At 36.6% G+C, this 16,431-nt stretch overlaps 2 protein-coding genes across 2 annotated transcripts in view; both read right to left on the reverse strand.

Moving 5' to 3' along the window:
* The window catches only part of LOC102984446 (cytosolic carboxypeptidase 3), a 96,095-nt gene that overhangs the window by 61,441 nt on the left and 18,223 nt on the right, over window positions 1–16,431 (reverse strand). Inside the window, 1 exon segment of the mRNA XM_024128182.3 lies at window positions 1,565–1,631. The gene's annotated coding sequence lies outside the window, so the exon portion shown is untranslated.
* The window catches only part of AGBL3 (AGBL carboxypeptidase 3), a 25,336-nt gene continuing 19,525 nt past the window's right edge, over window positions 10,621–16,431 (reverse strand). Inside the window, 1 exon segment of the mRNA XM_070827447.1 lies at window positions 10,621–14,834. Within this exon segment, the coding sequence (XP_070683548.1) occupies window positions 14,536–14,834 (299 nt within the window). The 3' untranslated portion in view covers window positions 10,621–14,535.

Raw genomic sequence — 16,431 nt, forward strand, 5'->3', positions numbered from 1 at the left:
CACAATGGAATACTACTCAGCCAAAAAAAAGAATGAAATTTTGCCATTTGCAGCAACATGGATGGACTTGAAGGGTATTATGATAAGTGAAATAAGTCAGAAAGAGAAAAACAAATAATGATATCACTTATATGTGAAATCTAAAAAATACAACAAACTAGTGAATATGACAAAAGAGAAGCACACTCACAGATACAGAGAACAAACTAGTGGTTACCAGTGGGAAGGGGGAGGGGCAATACAGGGGTGGGGAATTAAGAGGTACAAACTATTATGTATAAAATAAGCTACAAGGATAACTGTACAACATGGGGAATATAGCCAATATTTTATAATAACTATAAATGGAGTGTAACATTTAAAAATTGTGGCTCTCCCCTTCAGTTCAGACTGGCAGTTTTCCTGCTGGGGTGGCTGATTAGTTCCACGGTTCATACCCACACTCATCTCCTTATCAAATGGTTGGTCCTCCACACACTTACTGTTCTATTCTGAACGTACATTCTCATTCTTTGGATTATGGATGGGCTGAGAATTTTCCAAACTTCAATGTTCTGGGTCCTTTTTGCTTAACAATTCCTTCTTCAGTTCATTTATCTCTTCTTGCATTTAACTGTATGCAGTCAGGAGGAACCAAGCCACTCCTTCAACACTTTGCTTAGATATCTCCTCAGCTAAATATATAATTTTATCACTCACAAGTTCTACCTTGCACAAAACACTAGAACACAAACACAATTCAGCCAAGTTCTTTACCATTTTATAGCAAGGACTTCATTTTGTCCGTTGTCCAGTAACGTGTTCTTCGTTTCTGAGACCTTATCTGTACACGATTACTTACGTATTGTCTAAAAAGATGGACACTTACTCTCCCGCTCTCTTCCTTTCTTTCTGAGCTCTCTCCACAATCACCTGCAGAAGTCCTTTCATGGCAATATCAGCATTTTCTAACATGTACCAATAGAGTACTGTCTTAGCTTGTCTTAGTCACCTCCTAACACCATCACGTTGGAGGTCAGGGTTGGGGCGGGGGCACAAACAATCAGTACTAATACCACTTAAACTCCCTAATCCTCCTGCTCTTATCTCCTCCTTGGGCACTTCTGATCATCTAACACATCATATATTTTACTTACCAACTAGAATATAAGTTACAGAGGGAGGGATTTTTGTCTTGTTTTGTTCACTGCTCTATTCCCAAGCACATAGTTGGAGCTCAGTATGTAGTTGTTAAATGAATGAATGAATGAATGAATGAATGAATATAGGACTAGCAGTCAGGTGACGTATGTTATGCTACCAACTCTCATTAATAAGCGGTGTGGCTTTTGAAACGTAATTTAATCTCTCTGGATCTTAACTGTTCTCATCAATAAGCAAGAGTATTAAAAAACCCTAAGGTTAGAAAATTCTATGATTTAAGGATATGGTACATAGTAGGAAAATAACAATTATGATATACAATAATTATACAACTGCAAACATTTTTTTTGCCTGATTGTTAGTCATAAGAAGAGTACCTATTTGGCATATCCATATCATAGGCAGAAATTTTCAGTCTTACCTGAGAACTTAACTTGAGAAGATCAGTCTGAGAGTCACTGGATTCTGAACTGTCAGAGCCATGGCTACTACAAAAAATAATAAATTATTTTAATTTACAGAATGTTTTGGTGGTATTTTAAGATTTCAACTGTTACTTTTACTTTATTATCTTATTGGAATGGTAGAAATAGTTCTAATTATAAGCAGAATGTTGGCATGAAGGTGGTATAGATGTTTGGTAGTTCTAGGCATTATAAGAGTATTAGAAGAATGACTGAAACTGATTGGAACACGTCAAATATAAACAAATCTATTAGTGCAAAATGATACTCTATCTGCAAACAATACAGGGGCACTTACTCAAAGTCTGAAAATTTATAAATAAAGGGGAAGAATCAAACATTTGTTCTGCTTTTCCTATAGGAACTGCACTAAAATTAGCACCTTCCTTCTTCCAATAACATTCCCTTGGCATTAAATTTTCCACTTTTTATTCACTAACTTAGATTATTTATATGGCATCTCTATAAGTGTGTCAGTTCTCTGTGGGTAATAACAGCATTAAAAACAATTTGATTCCTTTCAAAGCATTGTGTAGTTTTAAGCATTCAAGTCTTGTAGATGTTTTGTTAAATTTACACCTAAGTATTTAAGTTTTCTGAGTGATTATAATGATAATGTTGTATATTGTGGTAGGGGTTTGGATTACACAGATGTATGCATTTGCTAAAATTCACTGACTGATACACTTAGATTTGTGCATTTCATTTAATGTAGAATTTACCTCAAAATAGAAAAAGAATCACAAACAAAGACTGAACTTTAGAGGAGAAATGTAAGAATGTCTACAATTTACTTTGAAATAAATTGAAAGAGGTGTCCCTCTTCTTGCTTTGGGCCCATAATTTGTGGGAGTTTCTATTAATGAACTTTATCAGACATCTGGTTCTTACTTCAGGACCATCTCACCTAAAATCACTCACTCTTTCCTCCTGAATAAGACATCTTGATGGACTAATGACTAATCAGCCCATGCTCACACATAACTGTGATTTCATGCATTAGATACTTTTTAATTTTTAAGGGATGCTATGACTCAGCTATGGCCGTCTGAGGCCTTAACACAGTAAAATAAATTGTAGCTGGACTTTAATTGAATATTATTTACCAACATCATCAACCATAAGGTGTTATTCAGTCAGTGGTTACAGGACATAATTGCAGACACACATACATGTACACACATATGCATATGAACAGGTAAAGGACCTGTTTAACAAACCCCCTTTACCCCCCACTAAATCCCATGCTCTGCATCCCTATAATGCCCTGTCAAGCCCCCAAAACAAGGCAAAAACACCTAAGTACGTAGAACTTAGCCATCTACCCAATAACATGGACAACTTAATGCCTAAGATTAGACAGACCTAGAAAATAAACCCCAGTCGTACCAATAAACTACTTATTCACCATTTATATAGACAGACATCTCCCTAGATCTACCGACCACTTTAATCAAAATTTTAACACTAAATCTAACATAAATCACATAAAACAACTATATACATGTTACTTCAATATGTGAAAACAACTTGTTAATGTAGCTTAAAACCTTAAAGCAAGGCACTGAAAATGCCTAGATGAGTTTACTAACTCCACAAACACATAGGTTTGGTCCCAGCCTTTCTATTAGTTTTTAATAAAATTACACATGTAAGCATCCACACCCCAGTGAGAATGCCCTCTAAATCATTAAGATTAAAAGGAGAAGGCATCAAGCACATTAACATTAGTAGCTCATAACGCCTTGCTTAACCACACCCCCACGGGAAGCAGGAGTGATAAAAATTAAGCCGTAAACAAAAGTTCGACTAAGTTATACCAACAAGGGTTGGTAAATTTCGTGCCAGCCACCTCGGTCATACCATTAACCCAAATTAATAAAAATATGGTGTAAAGCGTGTTAAAGAGTTACATAAAATAAAGTTTTAATTAAGTCATAAAAAGCCGTAACTAAAATAAAAGTAGACTACGAAAGTGACTTTAGTATTTCCTGACCCAAACTGGGATTAGATACCCCACTATGCTTAGCCCTAAACCCAAATAATTACAAGAACAAAATTATTCGTCAGAGTACTACTAGCAGCAGCTTAAAACTCAAAGGACTTGGAGGTCCTTCACACCCCTCTAGAGGAGCCTGTTCTATAATCGATAAACCCTGATAAACCTCACCAACTCTTGCTAATTCAGTCTATATACCACCATCTTCAGCAAACCCTAAAAAGGAGTAAAAGTAAGCATAATTATTATACATAAACACGTTAGGTCAAGGTGTAACCTATGGGATGGGAAGAAATGGGCTACATTTTCTACTTCAAGAATATATTTTCACCACATTTTAGTTTTAGTTTATGAAAACTAAACACCAAAGGAGGATTTAGTAGTAAATTAAGAATAGTGCTTAATTGATTAAGACCATGAAGCACGCACACACCACCCGTCACCCTCCTCAAGTATTATAATAATTTCCTATAATCTATTAGCAAATACTAATCATATGAGAGGAGACAAATTGTAACAAGGTAAGCATACTGGAAAGTGTGCTTGAATAAATCAAAGCATAGCTTAAAAAAAGCACCTAGTTTTCACCTAGTAGATTTCATAATTTATGAATACTTTGAAATAAATCTAGCCCAACACCCCTTCCCATTCTACTAGTACAAGCAAACTAAATAAAACATTCTCTCAACATTCAAATTATAGGAGATAGAAATTTAAAATATCCCTGGCGCTACAGAGAAAGTACCATAAGGGAATAATGAAAGAAGCATTAAAAGTAACAAAAAGCTAAGTTTACCCCTTGTACCTTTCACATAATGATTTAACTAGCGAACATTTAACAAAGAGAACTTAAGTTAAATATCACCAAACCAGAGGAGCTGCTTATGAACAGTTTATTAGAACAAACTCATCTGTGTAGCAAAATAGTGAGGAGATTCATAAGTAGAGGTGAGAAGCCTAATGAGCCTAGTGATAGCTGGTTGTCCAGGAAAAGAATTTCAGTTCAACTTTAAAACTCACCAGAAACCTTTTATAAATTTTAATGTATTTTTAAATGTTAGTCTAAAAAGGTACAGCTTTTTAGAAGTGGGTACAACCTTATCTAGAGGGTAAAAATAAGCAACACCATAGCTGGCTTAAAAGCAGCCACCAATTAAGAAAGCGTTCAAGCTCAACAATAATTTTACCTTAATACCAATAACAAGCAAATCAACTCATAGATTTATACTGGACTAATCTATTAACCAGTAGAGGCGATAATGTTAATATGAGTAACAAGAAGTATTTCTCCTTGCATAAGTTTACATCAGTAACTAATACTAATAATTAACAGTAAATAAATACAACTCGACGTTAAACTATTTATTAAACACACTATTAATCCAACAGCCATGCACCCAAAGAAAGATTAAAAAAAAGTAAAAGGGACTCAGCAAACATAAACCCCGCCTATTTACCAAAAACATCACCTCTAGCATAACAAGTATTAGAGGCACTGCCTGCCCAGTGACAACTGTTAAATAGCCCAGTATCCTGACCAAAGGTAGCATAAACCTTTGTTCTGTAAATAAGGACTTGTATGAATGGCCACACAAGGGTTTTACTGTCTCTTAGTTTCAATCAGTGAAACTGACCTTCCCATGAAGAGGCGGGAATAACAAAATAAGACGAGAAGACCCAATGGAGCTTTAATTTATCAACCCCCCCCCCCAAAATAACTAAACCATCAAGGGATAACAAAACTTTATATGGGTTGACAACTTGGTTGGGGTGACCTCGGAGAACAAAAAAGCCTCCGAGTAATTAAAGTCTAGACTTACCAGTCAAAACATATTATCACTTATTGATCCAAAAAGCTGATCAATGGAACAAGCTACCCTAGGGATAACAGCACAATCCTATTCTAGAGTTCATACTGACAATAGGGTTTACGACCTCGATGTTGGATCAGGACACCCCAATGATGTAACTGCTATTAAAGGTTCATTTGTTCAACGATCAAAGTCCTACGCGATCTGAGTTCAGACCAGAGTAATCCAGGTCGGTTTCCATCTATTACACATTTCTCCCAGTACGAAAGGACAAGAGAAATAAGGCCCACTTTAAAAAGTGCCTTAAAACTAATTAATGATATAATCTCAACTTAATTAACAGATACAAAACATCTACCCAAGACTAGGGTTTGTTAAGGTGGCAGAGCGCAGAAATTGCGTAAAACTTAAACCTTTACAACCAAAGGTTCAAATCCTCTCCCCAACAAAATGTTTATAATTAATATCTTAACACTTATTATCCCCATTCTTTTAGCTGTAGCATTCCTAACATTAATTGAACAAAAAATTTTAGGTTATATGCAACTTCGAAAAGGGCCAAATACTGTAGGACCACATGGTCTAATACAACCCATTGCTGATGTAGTCAAGTTACTCAGTAAAGAATCACTACGACCAGCTACATCCTCCATTTCTTAGCAGAATACGCCAACATTATCATAATAAACATTTTCACAACAATACTATTTCTAGGAGCATTCTATAACCCCTATATATCAGAGTTATACACAACCAACTTTATCATCGAAACACTGTTACTAACAATCTCTTTCCTATGAATTTGAGCATCCTGTCCTTGATTTTGATACGATGAATTAATACATTTACTTTGAAAAAACTTCCTAGCACTAACGCCAGCCCTATGCATATGACACGCCTCATTACCTATTACAATATCAAGCATCCATCAAGAAATATGTCTGATAAAAGAGTTACTTTGATAGAGTAAATAATAGAGGTTTAAATCATCTTATTTCTAGAATCATAGGAATTGATGATTAAGAATTCAAAATTCGTGCTACCACATTACACCATATCCTATAGTAAGATCAGCTAAATAAGCTATTGGGCCCTTACCCAAAAAATGTTGGTTTATACCCTTCCCATACTAAAAAATGCCATCATCTTTATCATCATCCTAACAACCATTATTATCTCAGGAACCATAACTGTAATAACCAGCTCCCTCGGACTATTAATCTGAATTGATTTTGAAATAAATATACTAGCCATTATTCCCATTATAATAAAAAAATTTAACTCACGAGCTCTAGAAGCATCCACTAAATATTTCCTAACACAAGCTACCACATCAATATTACTTATAATAGCCATTATCATTAACCTGTTATATTCCGGCCAATGAACCATTACAAAAATCTTTAATCCAACAGCATTGACAGTAATAACCATAGCCCTAACCATAAAACTAGGACTATCTCCATTCCACTTCTGAGTACCTGAAGTTACACAAGGCATCTCACTAATAGCAGGCTTAATCTTACTAACATGACAAAAACTTGCATCCCTGTCAGTATTATACCAAATCTCACCATCCATCAGCCTAAACCAAGTATTATCTATATCCATACTATCCATAATTGGGGGGTGAGGTGGATTAAACCAAACCCAACTACAAAATATTATAGCTTACTCATCAGTTGCTCACATAGGACGACTATCAGCCATTATACTGTAAAACCCAACTATAACAACCCTATACTTTCTAATTTATATTACAATAACATATTACAGCTCAGCTACCACTATACTATCGCTATCACACATATGAAACAAAATATCCATTATTGGGCTTCCCTGGTGGCACAGTGGTTGAGAGTCCACCTGCCGATGCGGGGGACACGGGTTCGTGCCCTGGTGCAGGAAGATCCCACATACCGCGGAGCGGCTGGGCCCGTGAGCCATGGCCACTGAGCCTGCGCATCCGGAGCCTGTGCTCCGCAATGGGAGAGGTCACAACAGTCAGAGGCCCGCGTACCGAAAAAAAAAAAAAAAAAATCCATTATTACAACCCTCATCCCCATCACCCTGTTATCAATGGGAGGCCTCCCACCACTATCAGGATTTATGCCAAAGTGAATAATCATTTAAGAAATAACAAAAAACAACAACATTATTTTACCTAAACTAATAGCTATTACAGCACTACTCAACCTATACTCCTACATATGACTCACATACACTACAGCACTAACTATATTTCCCTCCATAAATAATATAAAAATAAAACAATTTGATTTTGCAGAACAATTTTCCTACCAACAATAATTGTCATATCCATAATACTCCTACCCCTTACACCAATACTTTGAGTAATGGATTAGGAATTTAGGTTACACAGACCAGGAGCCTTCAAAGCCCTATGAAAGTTTAATTTACTTAATTCCTGCTTAATAAGGACCGCAAGACTATATCTTGCATCAACTGAATGCAAATTGAACACTTTAAGCTAAATTCTCACTAGATTGGTGGGATTACACTTCCCAAGAAACTTAGTTAACAGCTAAATACCCTGGTCAACTTGCTTCAATCTACTTCTCCTACCACCAGGAAAAAAAAAAAAAGTGGGAGAAGCCCTGGCAGAATTGAAGCTGCTTCTTTGAATTTGCAATTCAATATGTAAAATTCACCACAGGACTTGGCAAAAAGAGGACTCAACCCCCGTCTTTAGATTTACAGTCTAATACTTAGCCATTTAACCTATGTTCATAAACCACAGACTATTCTCAACTAACCATAAAGACATTGGTACTTTATATCTACTACTCAGTGCTTGGGCTGAGATAGTGGGCACTACCTTAAGCCTACTAATTCATGCTGAACTAGGTCAACCTGGAATACTGCTTGAAGACGATCAGATTTACAATGTAGTTGTAACAGCCCACACATTTGTAATAATTTTCTTTATAGTTATGCCCATTATAATTGGAGGCTTCGGGAACTGACTAGTTCCACTAATGATCGGGGCACCCGATATAGCCTTTCCCCATATAAATCATATAAGCTTCTGATTACTTCCACCCTCTTTCCTACTATAGTTGAAGCCAGTGCTGGTACAGGCTTTAGCCAGAAACTTAGCCCATGCTGGAGCTTCAGTAGACCTTACTATCTTTTCCCTACATTTAGCAGCTGTTGTCTCAATTTTAGATGCTATTAATTTTATTACAATTTTTAACATAAAACCATATGCTATATCCCAATATCAAACACCATTATTTGTATGATCAGTTTTAATTACAGCTGTGCTACTGCTACTATCATCACCTGTACTAGTAGCTGGAATTACTATGCTATTAACAGACCGAAACCTAAACACAACCTTTTTTGACCCTGCGGGAGGGGGAGATCAAACCTTATATCAGCACCTATTCTGATTCTTCAGACACCCTGAGGTCTATATTCTAATTTTACTTGGATTTGGAATAATCTCACATATTGTAACTTATTGCTCAGGAAAAAAGAGGTTTTTGGGTACATAGGTATACTATGAGCTGTATCAATTGGACTTAGGATTCATCGTATGAGCTCACCACATGTTTACAGTAAATACAGATGTTGAAACATGAGCATATTTTACATCAGCCACTATAATTATTGCTATTCCAACAGGAGTAAAAGTATTTAGTTGACTAGCAACCCTTCATGGAGGTAATATCAAATGATCTCCCACCATAATATGAGCCCTAGGCTTCATTTTCCTTTTTGCAGTAGCTGAATTAACAGGAATTGTCCTAGCTAACTCATCACTAGACATTGTCCTTCACGATGCATATTATGTAGTCACACACTTCCATCAAATGATCTCCAGCCATAATATGAACCCTAGGCTTCATCTTCCTTTTTACAGTAGGTGGACTAACAGGAATTGTCCTAGCTAACTCATCACTAGACATTGTCCTTCATGATACAGATTACATGGTTGCACACTTCCACTAAGTATTATCAATAGGAGCTGTATTCGCTATTATGGGAGGCTTTGTACATTGATTCCCACTATTCTTAGGCTATACACTCAACTCAACATGAGTAAATATTCACTTCGTAACTATATTTGTAGGTGTAAATATAACCTTCCCACAACATTTCCTAGGTCTATCTGGAATACCACAACAATATACCTAGATGCATACACAACATGAAACACTATCTCATCAATAAGCTCATCCATTTCACTAACAGCAGTAATATTAATTTTCATAATTTGAGAGGCATTTGCATCAAAATGAGAAGTCTTAACAGTAGAGCTAACTAGAATGACTAAACGGATGTCTACCATATCACACATTCAAAGAGCCCACTTATGTTAACTCAAAATAGCTAAGGAAGGAATCAAATCCTCTTCTACTGGTTTCAAGTCAACATCATAATCATTATGTCTTTCTCAATAAATGAGATATTAGTAAAATTTTCCATAACTTTGTCAGAGTTAAATTATAGGTGAAAGTCCTATATATCTCCATGGCATATCCTCTCCAATTAGGTTTTCAAGATGCAACATCACCCATTATAGAAGAATTACTACATTTTCATGATCACACATTGATAATTGTGTTTTTAATCAGCTCCTTGGTCCTCTATATTATTTCACTAATATTAACAACTAAACTAACATGTACAACAGAAGCACAATAAGTAGAAACTATCCCGACAAACTTACCAGCCATTATCCTAATTCTTACTGCCCTGCCATCATTATGAATTCTTTACATGATAGATGAAATTAATAATCCTTCTCTTACCGTATAAACTATAGGATATCAGTGATAATTAATCTAAGAATATACAGACTATGAGGATTTAAACTTTGACTCCTACATAATCCCAACATCAGACCTAAAGCCAGGAGAATTATGACTATTAGAAGTAAATAACCAAGTAGTATTACCCATAGAAATAACAATCCGAATACTAATCTCCTCAGAAGATGTTTTGCACTCATGAGCCATGCCTTCACTAGGCCTAAAGACAGATGCAATCCCAGGATGCCTAAATCAAATAACTCTCATATCAACAAGACCAGGTCTTGTCTGTACTACAGACAATGTTCAGAAAATTTGTGGGTCAAATTATAGTTTTATACCTATCGTCCTTGAACTAGTACCACTAAAATACTTAGAAAAATGATCTGCACCAGTACTATAAAAGACCAGGTCTTGTCTGTACTACAGACAATGTTCAGAAAATTTGTGGGTCAAATTATAGTTTTATACCTATCGTCCTTGAACTAGTACCACTAAAATACTTAGAAAAATGATCTGCACCAGTACTATAAATTCATTAAGAAGCTAAATAGCATTAACCTTTTAAGTTAAAGACTGGTAGTTAAAACTTCCCTTAATGGTATGCCACAATTAGATACATCAACATAATTTATTACTATTTTATCAATAATTCTGAGATAATTATAATAATCATAAATTAATGAATTAGAAAACAGCACAACAGAGTAAATGTATTCAAACATTGACTCTTTGACAAAACAAGATAAATCCTACTAATATAATCAGGGAGAAGAAAATAAGAATGCACAAATACTTAAAATATGAGAACAGAGAAAAAAATCTCAGGTTCAAAGGAAATTATAACAATTATAAGAGAATTGCCTAAATCTATGTAAATAAATGAAAAACTCTCCATGAAAAGCATTATTTTTCTAGGAAAATACAAATAACCAAAACTGTCCCTAGAATAGGTAGAAAACCTAAACTAACAAAGAAGAAACATAAGTTGTATAATAAAAATATTCTTTGTAACTCTAAAACAGCAATAACAATTATGTCCATATAGCTTTAAGGAAATTCTATCAAACTTAAAAGAACAGTTAATTGCAGTATTATTCAAATTGTTCTAGAACATAGGGAAAGGACTTTAAGAAATGTTTATAACAAAACCTTTCAAAGTATAAAAGATACAAAATTACAAATGTATCTTATCTATGAATATTAAAGCAAAAATACTGTGTAAAATATTAGCAAACAGAATTCAGCAACACACTAAAAATAACACATAATGATTAACTAGTTTATTCCAATAATATTGACTTAAGGAATATACTAGCATAATTCACCAAAGCAATGTACCAAATGAGAATATTATGATCCTTTCTCCCCAGAGACGTTGAAAAACCATTTAATAAAATGTAGTAATTATTCCTGGTAAATTTTCTTAATATAAGAATAAATGGACACTTCCTTGATAGGATTAAAAGCAAATTTATTTCAAACTAGAAGCTTATAGTTTGCTTAGTGGAAAAACACTAAAAGCATTCCCATTAAAACTAGGAATAAGATGGATGTAAAATTATTAAATATTTTTTGAAAGTACCAGTCAGTGCATTCAGTCAAGAAAAAAAAAAGTGAGGTATTGACAATTGGAAATGAGGAGATTTAATTACATTACTACTAGATGATGTGTATCTAGCACATATATAATAATTCAAAAATTAGAAACAATAGGTAGGTAGTTTCAAAATTAATACACAAAACAACTTTCTTCTACAAAACAAATTAGAAAATAATACCTAACAATACAACTTAGAAAACATGTGGGAAAAAGATTTTAAACTATATTAAGGGAGATAAAGGAAAACTAGAATGGAATAAACAGTGAGACATACCTTGCTTTTGGATAGGTAGATGCAATATTGTAAAGATGTTACTCTTCCTTAAATTAATCTATAAATGTAATGCGATCACAATAAAGTTACCAATGTTAATTTTGGGGCACCTAGGAAAGCTCTTAAAAAATTCCATATATAAATACAATAAGGCAAAAATAGCCAAGAAATTGGAGAATTAAAAAAAAAAGAAAAAAGTAATGATGGGGAACGAAGTCATCATAACAAAACTTATAGTTTTAAAGCTATAGTAATAAAGGGTTTCATGCCATTATATGAATAGACAAGCTAATAGAATAGAATAGAATTCAAAATCAGACCTAGGAGTCTAGTATATAATAATTGTGGCTTTTCCAATCAGTAGAAAAAAAATAATTTACATACTAATCTTGTGGGCACACTTGGCTAGACGTTAACAGAACTAGATTGGGAGCTTCTTGCATCAAAATGGATTCCTGATGAATAAAAATTTAGTCACAAAAAGATACAACTTGAAAAGTGTAAGAGAAACATGAGAATTTCAAAACCCAGAAGTCATAGAAAAACAGTAGATACACTGATTACATAAAAATTAAAAATTTCTAAATGACAAAGATAAAAGGTAAATGACAAACTAAGAAAAAAAGTTTGCAATGTATATGACATAGTAAGCCAATCTCCTGAATATATAGAGAGCATTTACAGACCAAGAAGAAAACAAAAAGTACAACCGACAACAAAATGGGCAAAGTATTTTATCAAACAGGTCACATAAAAAAAGTCAGTAGGGCTTCCCTGGTGGCGCAGTGGTTGAGAGTCCACCTGCCAATGCAGGGGACACGGGTTCGTGCCCCGGTCTGGGAAGATCCCACATGCCGTGGAGCGGCTAGGCCCGTGAGCCATGGCTGCTGAGCCTGTGCGTCGGAGCCTGTGCTCCGCAACAGGAGAGGCCACAACAGTGAGAGGCCCGCGTACCATCAAAAAAAAAAAAAAAAAAAAAAAAAAAGTCAGTAAATATACCTGTTGTTCATTTGTATGTTTTCTTTAGAGAAATGTCTATTCAAGTTCTTAGCCCATTTTTAAATCTGGTTATTAGTTTTTTTGCTTTTCTTTATATATTTTAGAGATTAACCCCTTATCAAATATATGTTTTGCAAATATTTTTCCCATTCTATAGGCTGCCTTTTCACTATCTTGATTTCTTCCTTTGCATGCAGAAGCTTTTTAGTTTGATGTAGTCCCACTTGTCTCTTTTTGCTTTTGTTGCCTGGGCTTTTGGTGTCATATCCATGATATCATTGCCAAGAACAATGTCATGAAGCTTTCCCCCTTGTTTATTTCTAGCAGTATTACAGTTTCAGGTCTTAAGTTTGTCTTTAATCTGTTTTGAGTTGATTGTTTTGTATAAGGTTCCAATTTCATTCTTTTGCATGTTGACATCCAATTTTCTCAACAACATTTTTACAGACTGTCTTTCCCCTGTTGTGTATTCTTGGCACTCCTGTCAAATATCAGTTGACATATATGCCTGGATTTATTTCTGGGCTCTCTATTCTGTTCTATAGGCCTATATGTGTGTTTTTATGCCAGTACCATACTGCTTTGGCTACTGTAGCTTTGTAATATATTTTGAAATCAGAATGTGTAATGCCTCCAGCTTTGTTCTTCTTTCTCAAGATTGATATGGCTATTTGTGGCCTTTTGTGGTTCCATCTGAATTTAGAGTTGTTTTTTATTTCTGTAAAAAAAATGCCACTGGAATTTTGATATGGATTGCATTGTTAACATCAGTCATCTTTAGGGAAATGTAAATCAAAGCCAGAGTGAGACATCATCTTGCACCTGTTAGGATGGCTATTATCCAAAAAATAAAAGACAAGTTTTGGCAAGGATATAGAGAAACTGGAATTGAACTGAAATGTAAGTATAAATACAGAGCAGATTTTGAAGACATCATATTAAAAAAAATGTAAAATGCTGTGATTATATTTGGATTAAATAAAATATATTTTGAAATCAATTTCACTCCCCCCCACCCTTTTTTTTTTACTGGATGAATTCTATTTATTTATTATTTACTTATTTATTTGGCTGTGTCAGGTCTCAGTTGTGGCACGTGGGATCTTTGTTGAGGCACGTGGGCTTCTCTCTAGTTGTGGCATGTGGGTTCTCTCTCTAGTTGTGGCGCAGGGGCTCCACGGCACGTGGGCTCTGTAGTTGTGGCACGTGGGCTATAGGGTGCGTGGGCTCTGTAGTTTGCAGTACGTGGGCTCTCTCGTTGAGGCACATAAGATCAGTAGTTGTGACGTGAGGGCTTAGTTGCCCTGTGGCATGTGGGATCTTAGTTCCCCGACCAGGGATTGAACCCACGTCCCCTGTACTGGAAGGTGGATTCTCTACCACTGGACCACCGGGAAGTCCCTTTTTTTACCTTTTTAAATGTGACTACTAGAAAATTTTAAATTATATACAAGGCGCATGTTATATTTCTGTTGGAACACACTGTTCTAATACCATGATTCTTCTCATTGAAATCAAGTGTGGCAAAGTAAGTTTGCCAATGTTTGAATCCCCAAAACTGCTAAGAACATACCAATATATTGAACTTTTTCCATCAATGACCTCACAGTGGTATGGCTACCGTGTTGGGCTCAGCGGACCAGAAGAAGAGACCTCATATAAATCTCCTGGTTCACGAAGACGAGGCACCCATCTCCCTAGCTGATATTCCAATAGTATCTGTGTAGTCCGGGGGAAAAATGGGTCACTAATAGAGTCAGCTGAAAAAGGATTCAAACACAATCATAAAACCTTATCTTCAATTTCAGAATATCTTCAGATAGATACGTGAATATTTAGAAGAAATATTTTCATGTGTATATGAAAGTACTCTGTATAAAATTTAAAAACTCAAGTATACATCAATATGGCCATATACATTTGCAAATGAATGACTTTATTAAGGAAACTCTTCACACAGGCATACTTCATTTAAATAAAGATGTACCTCCAAAACGTGTCCATAAAAATTTGAATCATACTGTAAATGCATTTAAAGAGCTAATTATTTAAAGAAATGTCAAGGTAAATTCTTATGTTAAGTGAAGTCCTTTATAATGACCACTTTCATTTAGTTTAATTAAAAATCAAATCTTAAACAAACCTTAAAAGTTTGAACTTCATGGGAGGATCAAGAAGACAGAGTAGGAGGACGTGGAGCTCACCTTCCTCAACAAATACATAAAAAAAAAAAATCTAGGAGGGGGAAGCTCCGGAGCCGCGGAGGAGAGCGCAGCAACAGGGGTGCGGAGGGCAAAGCGGAGAGATTCCCGCACAGAGGATTGGTGCCAACCGGCACTCACCAGCCCGAGAGGCTTGTCTGCTCACCCGCCGGGGCGGGCGGGGGCTGGGAGCTGAGCCTCGGCTTCAGTCGGATCCCAGGGAAAGGTCTGGAGTTGGCAGAGTGAAAACAGCCTGGAGGGGTTAGTGCACCACGGCTAGCCGGGAGGGAGTCCAGTTGAAGTCTGGAGCTGCCAAAGAGGCAAGAGACCTTTTCTTCCCTCTTTGCTTCCTGGTGCGCGAGGAGAGGGTTTAAGCGCGCCGCTTAAAGAGGCTCCAGAAACAGGCGCGGAGCTGCCAAAGAGACAGGAGACTTTTTCTTGCCTCTTTGCTTCCTGGGGCGCGAGGAGACGGGATTAAGGGCACCGCGTAAAGGAGCTCCAGAAAAGGGCGCGAGCCGCGGTTGTCGGCGCAGACAGCAGAGACGGGTGTGGGACGCTAGGGTTGCTGCTGCCGCCACCAAGAGGCCTGTGTGCGAGCACAGGTCACTCTCCACACCGCCCCTCCCGGGAGCTCGTGCAGCCCGCCACTGCCGGGGTCCCGGGATCCAGGGACAGCTTCCCTGGGAGAACGCGCAGCGTGCCTCGGGCCGCTGCAGCGTCATGCTGGCCTCTGCCGCCGCAGGCTCGCTCCGCATCCGTGCCCCTCCCTCCCCCCGGCCTGTGCCAGAGCCCCCGAGTCAGCTGCTCCTTTAACCCTGTCCTGTCTGAGCGAAGGGCAGGCACCCTCGGACGACCTACATGCAGAGGTGCTGCTGTGTGAGATTTTGTCTGTATAGCTTTGCTTTCACCATTTGTCCTAGGGTTAGACCGACCTGTTTTTTTTTTAATAGAAATTTTTCCTCTTAATAATTATTATTTATTTTAATAACTATACTTTATCCTACCTTATTTTGTCTTCTCCCTTTCTTTCTTCCTTTCTTCCTTCCCCCTTCCCTCCTTTCTTCCTTCCCTCCTCCCTTCTTTCCTCCCTTCCTTCCTTCCTTTCTTCCTCCCTTCCTTCCTCCCTTTCTTCCTCCCTGCCTTCCTCCCTTTCTTC

The sequence above is a fragment of the Physeter macrocephalus genome, chromosome 5 (genome assembly GCF_002837175.3).
Source record: "Physeter macrocephalus isolate SW-GA chromosome 5, ASM283717v5, whole genome shotgun sequence".
NCBI classification, from domain to species: Eukaryota; Metazoa; Chordata; class Mammalia; order Artiodactyla; family Physeteridae; genus Physeter; species Physeter macrocephalus.